General features: G+C 50.5%; 1 protein-coding gene across 8 annotated transcripts in view; it reads right to left on the reverse strand.

Moving 5' to 3' along the window:
• The window catches only part of WDHD1 (WD repeat and HMG-box DNA binding protein 1), a 56,378-nt gene that overhangs the window by 10,986 nt on the left and 30,450 nt on the right, over positions 1-14,942 (reverse strand). For 6 of the 8 annotated variants that reach the window (XM_064146620.1, XM_064146709.1, XM_064146530.1 and 3 more), the window contains exons 14-21: positions 14,346-14,587; positions 12,759-12,896; positions 11,377-11,533; positions 8,626-8,740; positions 5,589-5,720; positions 4,388-4,608; positions 2,995-3,179; positions 790-846 (exon numbers count right to left, since the gene is read on the reverse strand). In XM_064146620.1, coding sequence (XP_064002690.1) covers positions 790-846; positions 2,995-3,179; positions 4,388-4,608; positions 5,589-5,720; positions 8,626-8,740; positions 11,377-11,533; positions 12,759-12,896; positions 14,346-14,587 — 1,247 coding nt within the window. The remainder of the gene's footprint in view (positions 1-789; positions 847-2,994; positions 3,180-4,387; positions 4,609-5,588; positions 5,721-8,625; positions 8,741-11,376; positions 11,534-12,758; positions 12,897-14,345; positions 14,588-14,942) is intronic. The other 2 variants (XM_064146885.1, XM_064146818.1) reach the window with 1 other exon arrangement.

Raw genomic sequence — 14,942 nt, forward strand, 5'->3', positions numbered from 1 at the left:
ACTGCCCTCATCTCTCCCACCCCAAAGAATGCCTTCATGACATAACCAGGCAGGCATTTGGTGTGGCTAAGGCAATCAGAACAGTGTTGTGGAACCCATTAGGTAAAGAAGACATCAACAGGAGCAGGGAACCTCTTAAAAACATGAGAGCAAGAATCAGTCTCAGCTACCACTCAACAGCACTGTTATGCACTGAACTGTGGCAGTAACAGGAGAGTGGAGGATCTGGGAAGATGTAGATTCATAGAATGGTTTTGGTTGGAAAAGACCTTTAAGATCCTGAAGTCCAACCATTCCCTAATTCCATCAAGTCTGGTGCTAATCCATGTCCCCCAGCACAACATCTGTGCGTTTCCTAAACACCTCCAGGGATGGGGATCCAACCACTTATCTGGGGAGCCTCTTCCAGTATTTGAGAGCACTTTCAATGAAGAATTTTTTTCCAGTATCCAACCCAAATCTTCACTGGTGCAACCTGAGGCCATTACCTCTCATCCTGTCACTTGTTAGCAGGTAGAGGAGACCAGTCCCTACCTGGCTCTAACCTCCTTTCAGGGAGCTGTACAGAGTGAGAAGGTCTCCCCTCAGCCTCCTTTTCTCCAGGCTAAAAACAATCCCCTGCTCCTCACCAGCCCTGTTCTCCAGGCAGGCCCTTTACCAGCTTTGTTGCCCTTCTCTGGACTCACTTCAGGACCCCAATGTCCTTCTTGTAGCGAGGAGCCCAAAACTGAACACTTATCAAGAAGCATGACAAAGTTCTGATCCTGGAATAAGTGGAGGTGTACTCACTGGACTTAGGAGCAGGGACCTCTGCTGAGGTGGCACTCCTGGAGAAAGGATTTGGCCCTTCAGAACAAAGGAAGAGGCACATATTTAAGTACAACAAAATGTAACAGCATGACTTCTTTAGAACAACACCCCCAGACAGACAAGTTACACAATCCACATTTCAAAGCAGGGCTCAGAGTCTTCAGACTGGGCACACAGCCTTGCAGAACCATACTACTTCCACCTACATTCAACTGACAGTTGTATACTTATTGCTTAAACCTTAAGGTGCTTAAACCTGAACAAGTGTGCCCAGCAAACTACTTGTCTACCTGTTCAACTGCTGCAAGATTTGAGCTGAAACTGAAGCAGTTGTTTCACAAGGTTACCCAGTGCATGAGAAATGGGATCAGACAAGAGAAGAATTCCCCAGGGGTCCCTCAAATGGTTATGGCAAGCTGTGGCAGAGCAGGTGACAGACACTAAACTTGCTTCCCTGCAGCAACTGCAAGACACAGGCTGGAATATGGACCTGCTCACTCAGTAGGCACTGCCACTCATCTCCCAGAGGGGACTCCAGGTAACAGGATGCCCACAGGCAGGAGTTAACTGCATGTTAACCTGTCACTCCTGTGCCATTATTCCACTTCTCAGCCTTGTTCAGCATCTCCATCAGTGACCTGGAGCAAAGGATGGAGTGCTCTCAGCAAGCTAGCTGCTGATGCAAAGCTGAGAGGACTGGCTGGCACACCATCAGGCCATACTGCCACTCAGAGACACCTGGGTGCAGAGAAACCTTATGAGGTTCAACAAGGGCAAGTGTAGAGTCCTGCACCTGGGAAGGAACAAAGCCCTGCACCAGTACAGGTGTTCAAGAGACAGGCAATTACTGGAGAGAGTCCAAGAGAGGACTATGACAAAGCTAAGGGGCTTGGAACCTCAGTCTGAGCAGGAAAGGCTGAGGCACATGGGGCTCTGTTCCATGAAAGAGGATCTCCTCAGTGCTGATCAATAACTAAAGGGTGGGGGGAAAAAGGATGAGGCCAGAATCTTCTCAGTGATGCCCAGTGACAGGACAAGGGGATGGGCACCAACTGGAACACAGGAGGTTCCATCTACACATAAGGAAAAGCCTCTTTCCTTCGAGGGTGCCAGGGCATTTGGGCAGGCTGCCCAGAGAGGCAGTGGAGTCTCCTTCTCTGGAGAGATTCCAAATCCATCTGGACACTGTGATCCTTGGTGACCTGCTCTGGGTGACCCTGCTTTAGCAGGGGTGCTGGACTGGATAATCTCCAGAGGTCCACTCCAATCCTTACCACTCTGTGATTTTTTTCACACATCAACACCCAAACAAGACAGATTGGACAGCAGCAGCCCTGCTTCCACCAGGCAGCAGAAAAGCCTGCCCTTGGGACAGCTGCAGTTTCAGAAGCCAGTGAAGCAAATGGGATTACTTTCTCTTTATGTCATTGGATCTAAAGCAAACCTCCTGTACCTCACTTGTGCTGACCTGGGACAGGTGGTAAGCCTGTCTTACCTAAGTTTTATCTCAGAAGAACAAAACCAAAACTAACAACACAAAACTCATTGTTTGTACAGGCCTGTGGACTGCTGAGTTATCCAAATGACATATCATCAGGGAATTTTCCACAACTCATAGAGTCATAGAATCAAGCAGGTTGGAAGAGAGCTCCAAGCTCAGCCAGCCCAACCTAGCACCCAGCCCTGCCCAATCAAACAGACCATGGCACTAAGTGCCCCAGCCAGGCTTGGCTTCAACACCTCCAGCCACACAGACTCCACCGCCTCCCTGGGCAGCCCATTCCAATGCCAATCACTCTCTCTGACAACAACTTCCTAACAACATCCAGCCTGAACCTCCCCTGGCATAGCTTGAGGCTGTGTCCCCTTGCTCTATTGCTGCTTGCCTGGCAGCAGAGCCCAACCCCACCTGGCTACAGCCTCCCTGCAGGCAGCTGCAGACAGCAATGAGCTCTGCCCTGAGCCTCCTCTGCTGCAGGCTGCACACCCCCAACTCCCTCAGCCTCTCCTCACAGGGCTGTGCTCCAGGCCCCTCCCCAGCCTTGCTGCCCTTCTCTCAACACCTTCCAGCACCTCAACATCTCTCCTGAGGGGCCCAGAACTGGACACAGTAACACCTTATCAAGCCTGTGAAAGACACATCCAAACCATATCCAGCCCATTCAGAGAACATGTTTTTCTTACTCTGTTTATGCACTTCTGGTGTTTCTTCTTCCTCCTCACAGGCATCACTCTCCTCAGCACCTTCCATTTCTTGGTCCTGCTGAACACTTCTGACTGGCTGCCGACTCCACTCCCTGGCAGAGTTGCTGTAACTAAATGGAAGGAATCCATCAGGAAGGAAGTGGTTGCCACATTCAGAGGGAAAGCTGGAACAATGGAAGGTAACTTACTTGCCTAATTTAGGAAGTAAGACCAATAACATCAGGCATTTATTTACATTCTACCTCTGATTAAACTGTGATGGTTACTAAAAACAGAATAAAGGCTCATTAAGTGCTTCAGTTGACCCTGAAACACCGACTGCAGCTCCCTGCACCGGCCGAGCAGTTGTAGTTCCATGAGAGACCACACAGGGTGATGAAACTGCCCGAAACTCACACGCAGCTGAGCACATGCACTGGCCTTCAGACGGCCCCGAACGCAGGAGCAGACAGCCAAACAGAAACAGCAGCCTTCTGCCACCTGCCTCAGAGTGCACTTATGGCTGCCAAATCCCTTTGCTGCAAATATAAATGCAAACATAAACCAGCTTTCCTCATTTCTCAGGTTGTTTGGGACTCCTTCACCTAGATCAAGGTTGCTCAATGTCCCTGCTGACTGCAGGGAGGTTGAATTAAATGACCCTTAACAGTCCCTTCACACCCAAACCACCCCAAGACTATCATTCTACTGCCGTTTAAACACACGTTTGGCCACACCTTGAGAGCTGTGACCTGTTCTGGCCTCCTCCATTGCAGAGAGATGTTGAGGTGCTGGAAGGTGTTTGGAGAAGGGCAGCAAGGCTGGGGAGGGGCCTGGAGCAGAGCCCTGTGAGGAGAGGCTGAGGGAGCTGGGGGTGTGCAGCCTGCAGCAGAGGAGGCTCAGGGCAGAGCTCATTGCTGTCTGCAGCTGCCTGCAGGGAGGCTGTAGCCAGGTGGGGTTGGGCTCTGCTGCCAGGCAAGCAGCACCAGAAGAAGGGGACACAGTCTGGAGTTGTGCCAGGGCAGGTCTAGGCTGGATGTTGTTAGGAAGTTGTTGTCAGAGAGAGTGATTGGCATTGGAATGGGCTGCCCAGGGAGGTGGTGAAGTCTCTGTGGCTGGAGGTGTTGAAGCCAATCCTGGCTGAGGCACTTAGTGCCATGGTCTGGTTGCTTGGGCAGGGCTGGTTGCTAGGTTGGGCTGGATGAGCTTGGAGGTCTCTTCCAAGGTGCTTGATTCTCTGATGCTAGCATACACAGTTTAAGTAGAGCAATGTGAGCTGTTACCTTGTAGCTAACACATCACAAACAATGGCCAAGATGTCCCTAAGCTGGATCAGTGTGAACAGATCCACAGGGAGCGTTCCCAGGGTTCTAGTCTCAGAAGTTTGTGTTACCCAGCACGTGAGGGCTTTGGGAAATCCTCCTCCTCCTCCTCTTCATCTTCCTCTGCTGTTGCCAACTCTCTTGCTTTTTCTACAGCCATTTCACTGAGTCTCTGAGCTAAGTTCAGCCTTCGGGAGCGAGAGGCGTACTTGATCGCTAAATTCACAACGCTGTGAGTCATGAGCTCAGCAAGCTCCATGCAGCGGAATTCACGCTCCAGCTTGCAGGACAGCTGAAAGAGAAGAAGCCCTGAGGATTACACACCTTGCAGGCACACAGCTCCTCCCAAGCCTCTAGGAACAGAATGTTATGGTCTGGGTGAAGGGAATGAACAAAGGCAAAGCAGCACCAGCAACCCGGAGGGCCAAGCAGAGCCTGGGCTGCAGCAGCAGCAGTGTGGCCAGCAGGGCCAGGGAGGGGATTCTCCCCCTCTGCTGTGCTCTGCTGAGACCCCACCTGGAGTCCTGCATCCAGCTCTGGAGCCCCTGGGACAAGAGGGCTGTGGAGAGGCTGGAGTGTGTCCAGAGCAGGGCCAGGAGGATGCTGAGAGGCTGCAGCAGCTCTGCTGTGAGCACAGCCTGAAAGAGTTGGGGCTGTGCAGGCTGGAGCAGAGGAGGCTCCCAGGGGACCTTCTTGTGGCCTTCCAGCACATGAAGGGGGCTTCCAAAACAGCTGGGGAGGGACTTTTGAGGCTGTGAGGGAGTGCCAGGCCTGGGGGGAATGGAGCAAAGCTGGAAGAGGGGAGAGTGAGGCTGGAGGTGAGGAGGAAGTTGCTGAGCAGGAGAGTGGTGAGAGGCTGGACTGGGTTGCCCAGGGAGGTGGTTGAGGCCCCATGGCTGGAGGTGTTTGAGGCCAGGCTGGCTGAGGCTGTGTGCAGCCTGCTCTAGGGTAGGGTGTCCCTGGGCATGGCAGGGGGGTTGGAACTGGCTGCTCCTTGTGGTCCCTTCCAACCCTGCCTGATTCTATTCTATGATTCAACCAGGAGCCAAGAAAAAGCTCTTTTTTTGTTCCCCTCGTCCCCCTGCTTTTCACACTGGTAAGCAGTACCAGTACTAACTGCAGCTCATCTCCTGTCCTAGCCTGAACTAGTTGGACTGCCAGCCACTAGGCAGACTTCCAAGGAGAGCAATCACATCAAAACTTCCATTGGATGCCACCCATCCAAAATGAAGCCTCAGGAATTCTTTCCAGTGCTTCTTTATTTGTACTTACAGCAAAAAGCTTCATTAGCAGTTCCTGCTGTTCCTTCAGTGCCTGACTTTTAGCAGTTCCATCCAGCTCATAGCCATTCCTTGATAAGTAATCTGTGTGGTTGTGAAACACAACAGAACGCCAGTACTGCTCCTGGGGAAGGCAGAAAGATGGAGGTCAGAGGAGAAAATGTAGTTCACAGCTTAATGTCCAACAGTATTTCACAGACTCTACTGCTCCTTTCCTCTGATGAAGAGGGTGAGGGATACACAGTTCTCTTCAGAAGCCACTGAGTACTGAGGGGATAAAAAAGTGACCACACTAACAAGCACTTACCCACAAGAAGGGCTGGAGGGAGGAAGCAGAAAATTCCAGACCTGTCAGCCTGACCTCAGTTCCAGGCAAGGTCATGGAACAGCTCCTCTTGAGTGCCATCACAAAGCACCTACAGGATGGCCAAGGGATCAGGCCCAGCCAGCATGGGTTTAGGAAAGGCAGGTCCTGCCTGACCAACCTGATCATAGGACCAACGAGTTTGGAAGAGAGCTCCAAGCTCAGCCAGCCCAACCTAGCACCCAGCCCTGGCCAAGCAACCAGACCATGGCACTAAGTGCCCCAGCCAGGCTTGGCTGCAACACCTCCAGGCACAGTGACTCCACCACCTCCCTGGGCAGCCCATTCCAATGCCAATCACTCTCTCTGACAACAACTTCCTCCTAACATCCAGCTTAGACCTTTTAGGTTCCCTGCCTGGTGAATATGGGAGGCTGTAGCTGGAGTCTACCTGGATGGCAGCAAAGCCTTTGACACCCTCTGCCACAATAGGCTCCTGGCACAGCTGGCAGCTCCTGGCTTGCACAGATTCACTCTGATAGGGGTCAAGAACTGGCTGGAGAGCTGGGCCCAGAGTGGAGGTGAATGGTGCCACATCCAGCTGGCAGCTGGCACCAGCTGTGTGCCCCAGGGATCAGTGCTGGGCACAGTCCTGTTCAACATCTTTACTGATGATCTGGAGCAGGGGATTGAGTCCAGCATCAGTAAGTCTGCAGATGACACCAAGCTAGGAGCAGCTGTGGAGCTGCTGGAGGGTAGCAGAGCCCTGCAGAGGGACCTGGCCAGGCTGGATGGGTGGGCAGAGGCCAATGGGATGAGAATGAACAAGGCCAAGTGCAGGGTTCTGCACTTTGGCCACAACAACTCCAAGCAGCACTACAGGCTGGGGCCAGAGTGGCTGAGAGCAGCCAGGCAGGGAGGGAGCTGGGGGTGGTGGGAGAGAAGAGCTGAAGCTGAGGCAGCAGTGTCCAGGTGGGCAGCAGAGCCAATGGCATCCTGGGCTGGCTCAGGAGCAGTGTGGGCAGCAGGACAAGGGAGGTTCTTGTGCCCCTGTGCTCAGCACTGCTCAGGACACCCCTGGAGTGCTGTGTCCAGTTCTGGGCTCCTGAATTCAGGAGAGATGTTGAGGTGCTGGAAGGTGTTTGGAGAAGGGCAGCAAGGCTGGGGAGGGGCCTGGAGCACAGCCCTGTGAGGAGAGGCTGAGGGAGCTGGGGGTGTGCAGCCTGCAGCAGAGGAGGCTCAGGGCAGAGCTCATTGCTGTCTGCAGCTCCCTGAAGGGAAACTGTAGCCAGGTGGGGTTGGGCTCTGCTGCCAGGCAAGCAGCAACAGAAGGGGACAGAGTCTGAAGCTGTGCCAGGGCAGGTCTAGGCTGGATGTTGTTAGGAAGCTGTTGTCAGAGAGAGTGATTGGCATTGGAATGGGCTGCCCAGGGAGGTGGTGGAGTCTGTGTGGCTGGAGGTGTTGAAGCCAAGCCTGGCTGGGGCACTTAGTGCCATGGTCTGGTTGATTGGGCAGGGCTTGGTGCTAGGTTGGACTGGATGAGCTTGGAGGTCTCTTCCAACCTGCTTGATTCTATGATTCTCCACAATTACATTTCACTTCAGCATCCTCTGCCTTAAGAGCAGCAGCCAGTGCAGAAGGCTCTGTTTTCAGAGTAATTACATGAATTTGAGCATGAATTTGTTTGGGAAAAAACGCCACAAGCATCTCCCAGAAATGTTGTTATGCCTAACATATTAAAAAATAGACCTTAAAGGGAGTCTTAATTTGGATCCCCAAATCTGGTGCCTGTTAGAACATGAACCACTAGAAAAATAAAAGAGAGAGTGAGAGAGACTTGACGTGTCAGAAATAGATGCTGTATAAATATAACCTTATATGAGCTCTAGCAGCTTTAGCTGGTATTTTTCTAGGAACAGTTGTGTGCCCAGGTGGCCAAGAGAGCCAATGGCATCATGGCCTGCATCAGGAACAGTGTGGCCAGTAGGACAAGGGAGGTTATTCTGCCCCTGTACTCAGCACTGGTCAGGCCACACCTTGAGTGCTGTGTCCAGTTCTGGGACCCTCAATTCAAGAAAGATGTTGAGGTGCTGGAACATGTCCAGAGAAGGGCAATAAAGCTGGTGAGGGGCCTGGAGCACAAATCCTATGAGGAGAGGTTGAGGGACCTGGGCCTGTTTAGCCTGGAGAAGAGGAGGCTCAGGGGTGATCTTATTACTGTCTACAACTACCTGAAGGGGCATTGTAGCCAGGTGGGGGGTGGCCTCTTCTCCCAGGCAAGCAGCAATAGAACAAGGGGACACAGTCTCAAGTTGTGCCAGGGTATGTATAGGCTGGATGTTAGGAGGAAGTTCTTCACAGAGAGAGTGATTGGCATTGGAATGGGCTGCCCAGGGAGGTGGTGGAGGCACCGTCCCTGGGGGTCTTCAAGAAAAGCCTGGCTGAGGCACTTAGTGCCATGGTCTGGTTGATTGGTTAGGGCTGGGTGCTAGGTTGGACTGGATGATCTTGGAGGTCTCTTCCAACCTGGTTGATTCTATGATTCTATGAACCAAACCACAGCAGAGCAGCTGAACAAAACCACCCAGCCCAAATAACCTCCTTGGCTCTGTGTCGTACTCAGAGTTTGTAGCACCCTCTTTCACAGCAGAGAGGATTAACAGGAATTGTGTGCCATCTCTGCTAGGAGGATATCTGAGGGTGTGGACTCAACACTGTTCCTTACCTCCATCTGTCCCTTTTCTGTGGCAACTTGACAGTAAGGAAGTTTGAAGGATAGTATTGCTACAGCAGGCCGGGGCAGCGTAGGAGGGAATCGAGCTCCTTTACAAGGAATACACCTGTGTAAAGAGAGACAAAACCACAAAAGCCTCAGCACCTACAGCCACCACTTCTACACCTAAACTCTGTCTCCTGAGAAGCAAGACACTTTAAGAGGATTTGTTCTTTCTAAAGCAGTAATTAAATTACTGACTTAAATACAGCAACATGAAAGATGGAGTTGGAAAGGGTTGTTTTCACCCTGCGACCAACAAAAGATGCTTCAAACAGCAAAGCATTGTGCTGCTCTGGTTGACACCAGAAGCTCCAGAGGTGGCACAGCACAGACACAGATCTCTATCTCACAGGACACAGCATTTAGCAGCTATTACAGAAGGTAAATGAAATTTAGTAAACTCAGAAAGCACTGAACAACTGAAGCCACTGGACCAAGAGCAGGCAGACCTATCAGTTATTCTGAGGAGGGGGTTTTGGAGTTCATGGGGAGAGCAAGTGCTGTGCCCAGACATAGAGAGGGGGGGTGGAGGGGTGTATGAATGCAGTTTAATTCTTTCAGCTGAGCAGAGCAAACAATCAGCAAAACAAGCTCTGATAACATTTGAGTGTATTCTATTCAGAGTGGAAACACATTCAGAATTTCTGGTAAGTATATTAAAGGAACAGAAAAGTTGTAATATATAGAAATATATTAAAGTTACATAAAAAAGGATTTTTTTTGTTACTGAGATTGAAACAAAACACTGAGGGCCCAAGGTCAGCATTACAAAAAGGGCTTTAATCAGCCTGACTCTCCCCCAAAGTTCTCACAGTAGCTGTCAAGTTTCTGAGCATCACTCAGGCAGGTATCTCCTACCTTCTGCAGAGAATCCCACCCATACCAAGCAGGATTTCCTTGTCAGAGAAAGAAAAGGGCAGGGGAAAAGAAGGCTAAGCAGATGCTAAAAGCAGTCCTATTGTTTCATCCCATTTAACTGAATGCTTTCTGGTAACAATCACTTCAACTAAACATCGACTGGGGCAGAGCTGAATTTCCAGCAGCAGCAGCAAAGCAGCATTGACAAAGCAGCATTTTCTAAGCTGCTGCTTTAGACACTAGGAAGAAGGGAAAAAATAACCCAGGAAGCATTAGTGCTCTGGCTATCTGTGTTAATTAAGGCATATGGTGTTGCTACAACAACCCTCCCCCATCTTAGCTGTAATGTGCCAGTGGCTTTGAATAAAATGGGCTTTTGCCACACGGAGCAGCTCTCTCCCTCAGTGTAGAAGGAAAAAAAACCTCATGATGACAGCCTCACAGTTGACCATCTCATCAATGTGATGTGTCCTGCACATTTTGGTGTGCTTTCTCTGGAGGCCAACATTATTTAATGATTTAGAGTGAATTGACATTTACCAGTGATGTCAAATTATTTCCTTCTTTGCCAAGAGAGGAGTAAAAAGAATGTCAGATAAATCCAAATGAAATGCAGGCTCCCTCCAAACTCCACAACTGTGTGTGGCTAGCAAAGAAGAAAAGCCTACAATTCAGTAAAATATGGGAGCTGATGGATTCTGCTCTGGTAGGAAAAGAACACAGCTCACTGAATAGGGAGAACTATGAACACAGCTCAGAAACTCATGTCCAGGATGAGTGTTACCATCAACAGAAACATCACCACTATCACATGTGATAATGTAATGGCCACTGGGTTGATCAGAGGGCTGTCCTCATAGGAGAGGTGCTCCAGCCTGAGGGAGTTGGGGCTGTGCAGGCTGGAGAAGAGGAGGCTCCCAGGGGACCTTCTTGTGGTCTTCCAGGATCTGAAGGGGGCCTCCAAAAAGCTGGGGAGAGACTTTTCAGGTTATGAGGGAGTGCCAGGAGTGGGGGGAATGGAGCAAAGCTGGAGGTGGGGAGAGTGAGGCTGGAGGTGAGGAGGAAGTTGTTGAGCATGAGAGTGGTGAGAGGCTGGACTGGGTTGCCCAGGGAGGTGGTTGAAGCCCCATGGCTGGAGGTGTTTCAGGCCAGGCTGACTGAGGCTGTGTGCAGCCTGCTCTAGGGTAGGGTGTCCCTGGGCATGGCAGGGGGGTTGGAAGTGGATGACCCTTATGATCCCTTCCAACCCTGACTGATTCTATGATTCTATAACTCACAGCTAAATTTTGGAGTGACTTTAAATACAGAATTGTTCTTCAGGGCCACAGTTCAAATATTAATGCAACAGTTCTGATTTATCTATGTCTAAGGATGCAGATTAATTATAGGGTTCCTCTCTAAGTAACAAAAGGGGGAAACAAGGGGGAGAATAGGGGAAAACAACAACAGAAATAACCCAAATACCCACAAAAACCCAACTCCACAAAGGCCATCAACAGCAGAAGCATATTCCTAACAGCAACCACCTCTTTTGAGTAGGTTTCTCTAGCAAAAATTCAGTTTGCTGACTGTGTCTGCATCCAAGATGTGTGCTTTCATAACAAAGCACAAGGCAAAAAGCCCCAATTGGTCAGTTGCAGGTTATAAAACTCTCATGACTTCACTCAAAACCAATGTAGTGATGAAACATCCACACACAGAGTTACATTTATGAACTCAATCCTTTGCTGTGCGTGTTTAGTAGCCTCCTCTTTGAGGAGCTGTTTCCAGTTTCTCTTAGCAGGACGAGTTCTGTAATGGAAAACCAAAGCAAACAAAGGATTTCCTTGTGAACTATCTGACCTGAGCTGCTGGGGATTCTCATGGATGCCAACCACCCAGTAATGATCTGATTTTGCTTTGCAGTGCTCTCTCATGTTACAGACTGGAATCCAAGTGTTCCCCAGCCCTCGGTTCAGCATCCGGACGAGTCCTTCGGAATCCACGTAACAGGGGGTACCTGTTTGGCACAAACAATTAACGCTGGCAGGCAGTTCATTACAGCAGGAGGCAGCCTGCACTGGTGGGTACTGCTGGGAAACGATGGTTAATGGATCTCGATCACCACATCCTCCCACGCAGGCAGCACAACCCAGCTGTGCAAAACTCGTTTGCTTAGAAAGCTACGCCACCTCCTGCCGGCTCAACTCTACTGCCGGCCAGCTCACAGCTCCCCTTCAGCACGCTTCAGGAAACCACAGACTCACACCACAGGGAGGGTTGGAAGGGACCTCCAGAGATCATCGAGTCCAGCCTCCCTGCTAGAGTAGGGCCAACCACGGCAGGCTGCCTAGGATCACAATGCCGGGTGGGTTTGAAGTCTCTCCGGAGAAGGAGACTCTACAACCTCTCTGGGCAGCCTGTTTCAGGACACCAGCAGCCTCACAGCAAAAAGGGTTTGCCCTAGGTTTAGGTGAAAGCTCCTGTGTTCCACTTTGTGCCCACTGCCTGTCACCAGGAACCACTGAAGAGTCTGGCCCTGTCCTCTTGACCCTCACACTTTAGATATCAACCAGCACTGACCAGATCCCAGCTCAGGCAGCAGGTAGAACCTCCTATGTTCCAGATTGTGCCCATTGCCTGTCACCTAGAACCACTGAAAAGAGTCTGGCCCTGCCCTCTCGACCCTCACACTTTAGATATCAACCAGCACTGACCATACCCCAGCTCAGGCATCTCTTCTCCAGGCTAAACAGACCCAAGTCTCTCAGTCTCTCTTCCTCAGACTGCTTGGGTAAATACCCAAAGAAAATTCACTATTTTACAACTACTTTATCTGGTTATCATCAAAGCTGCTCCCAAGCAATTTTGGGAGGTGGGTGGGGGAGCTTTTGCTGAGATAGCTGAACACACTTATGATGGTGTATGAATGCAGTTTAATTCCTTCAGCTGAGCAGAGCAAACAATCAGCCAAACAAGCTCTGATAGCATTTGAGTGTATTCTATTCAGAGTGGAAACATATTCAGGATTTCTGGTAAATCAATTAAAGGAACAGAAAAGTTATAATATATAGAAATATATTAAAGTTATTTAAAAAAGGATTTTTTAATTACTGAGATTGGAACAAAACACTGAGGGCCCAAGGTCAGCATTACAAAAAGGGCTTTAATCAGCCTGACCCTTCCCCAAAGTCCCCACAGTAGCTGTCAAGTTTCTGAGCATCACTCAGGCAGGTATCTCCTACCTTCTGCAGAGAATCCAAGCCATACCAAGTAGGATTTCCTTGTCAGGGAAAGAGGCTCTCCGTGCAAAATCTGTCTTTTCTTTTCTCCTAGTTCCATCAGCTGGACTCCAAGGCACTGGTCCCCATCAAAGCCAGTTCCTAGGAAGAAGTGATTCAATAACTGTGCTACAAAAAAGAATTGTCTCATCTCCATGCTAAATCTAAGTTTTGAATCAAACCCCAGTTCTAATGCAGGTTTACCCATGAATACCAGTGTCAGGCAAGAGATTATTTGTCAGTTTGGATGTACAGAGCACATGTGACAACCACTCATGAATTTCCCACAGTTCTGGCCTATCTAAAACCCAAGTTTTATCTGCTAGTGTCATAGCATCACAGAATCAACCAGGTTGGAAGAGACCTCCCAGGATTTGGGACTGAGTCCAGCATCAGTAAGTATGCAGACGACACCAAGCTAGGAGCAGCTGTGGAGCTGTTGGAGGGTAGCAGAGCTCTGCAGAAGGACCTGGCCAGGCTGGATGGGTGGGCAGAGGCCAATGGGATGAGACTGAAGAAGGCCAAGTGCAGGGTTCTGCACTTTGGCCACAACAACTCCAAGCAGCACTACAGGCTGGGGCCAGAGTGGCTGAGAGCAGCCAGGCAGGGAGGGAGCTGGGGGTGCTGGGAGAGAGGAGCTGAAGCTGAGGCAGCAGTGCCCAGGTGGGCAGCAGAGCCAATGGTAGCCTGGGCTGGCTCAGGAGCAGTGTGGGCAGCAGGACAAGGGAGGTTCTTGTGCCCCTGTGCTCAGCACTGCTCAGGCCACCCCTGGAGTGCTGTGTTCAGTTCTGGGCTCCTCCATTGCAGAGAGATGTTGAGGTACTGGAAGGTGTTTGGAGCAGGGCAGCAAGGCTGGGGAGGGGCCTGGAGCACAGCCCTGTGAGGAGAGGCTGAGGGAGCTGGGGGTGTGCAGCCTGCAGCAGAGGAGGCTCAGGGCAGAGCTCATTGCTGTCTGCAGCTGCCTGCAGGGAGGCTGTAGCCAGGTGGGGTTGGGCTCTGCTGCCAGGCAAGCAGCAACAGAACAAGGGGACACAGTCTGAAGCTGTGCCAGGGGAGGTCTAGGCTGGATGTTGTTAGGAAGTTGTTGTCAGAGAGAGTGATTGGCATTGGAATGGGCTGCCCAGGGAGGTGGTGGAGTCTGTGTGGCTGGAGGTGTTGAAGCCAAGCCTGGCTGGGGCACTTAGTGCCATGGTCTGGTTGACTGGATAGGGCTGGGAGCTAGGTTGGACTGGATGAGCTTGGAGCTCTCTTCCCACCTGCTGGATTCTATGATCTTAATTATAAAATTCTCCTCTTCCCTACAGGATAATTTTAGCTATGATAATATCAATTGTGGACCTCACTATCAGAAGGCAAAGATCTGTGAGCTGAGCTGGTAAAACCATCATCAAGAAGTACAAGCAGAAGGATCAGCACTATCAAGAAGAGAGCAAGAAGGATAAGCATTATCAAGAATAAAACACTCCTGGTGAACTCTTGTTTGAAGCTAGTAACAGACAAAGGCTGAAAACATAACCCAAGTTCAAAAACAGAGAGAAGGGAGAATACTACCTCTGTGATAAACAACCATCAACTGCTCTCCATGTCCTGCCATAGACACCACTGGGCCTGGAAGGCTGAAGATCTCTTTCTGAATTCCTCCAACTGTGAGCACACGAACCAGCAAAGCACTAGTGGCACAAGCAGCCCAGCCTTGCCCTAGGCAGATGGCCTCGATGTCTTCATCCTTTGGCATATCCACTGTCCACTCCTTGTTTGCATCCCACGAGCCAAAATGAATGCAGTGCAGCTTGCTGAAGTGGAGACAAAAAAACAACAGTCAACTATCTCTAAAGGAAGGAAAAAACAATATCTGAAAAGACCCCAGTGTATTCCAGACAGCTGGAATCTGTGGTAGTGACAAAGGAACTGCAAATTACAGGCGGTCATTTGCGTTGTCAAACACCAGAACAGGCTCCCCAGGGAGGTGGTTCAGAGAATCAAAGAATGGATCAGGTTGGAAGAGAGCTCCAAGCTCAGCCAGCCCAACCTAGCACCCAGCCCTGGCCAATCAACCAGACCATGGCACTAAGTGCCCCAGCCAGGCTTGGCTTCAACACCTCCAGGGACGGCCACTCCACCACCTCCCTGGGCAGCCCATTCCAGTGC

Source organism: Pogoniulus pusillus, chromosome 1, assembly GCF_015220805.1.
Source record: "Pogoniulus pusillus isolate bPogPus1 chromosome 1, bPogPus1.pri, whole genome shotgun sequence".
Classification (NCBI taxonomy): domain Eukaryota; kingdom Metazoa; phylum Chordata; class Aves; order Piciformes; family Lybiidae; genus Pogoniulus; species Pogoniulus pusillus.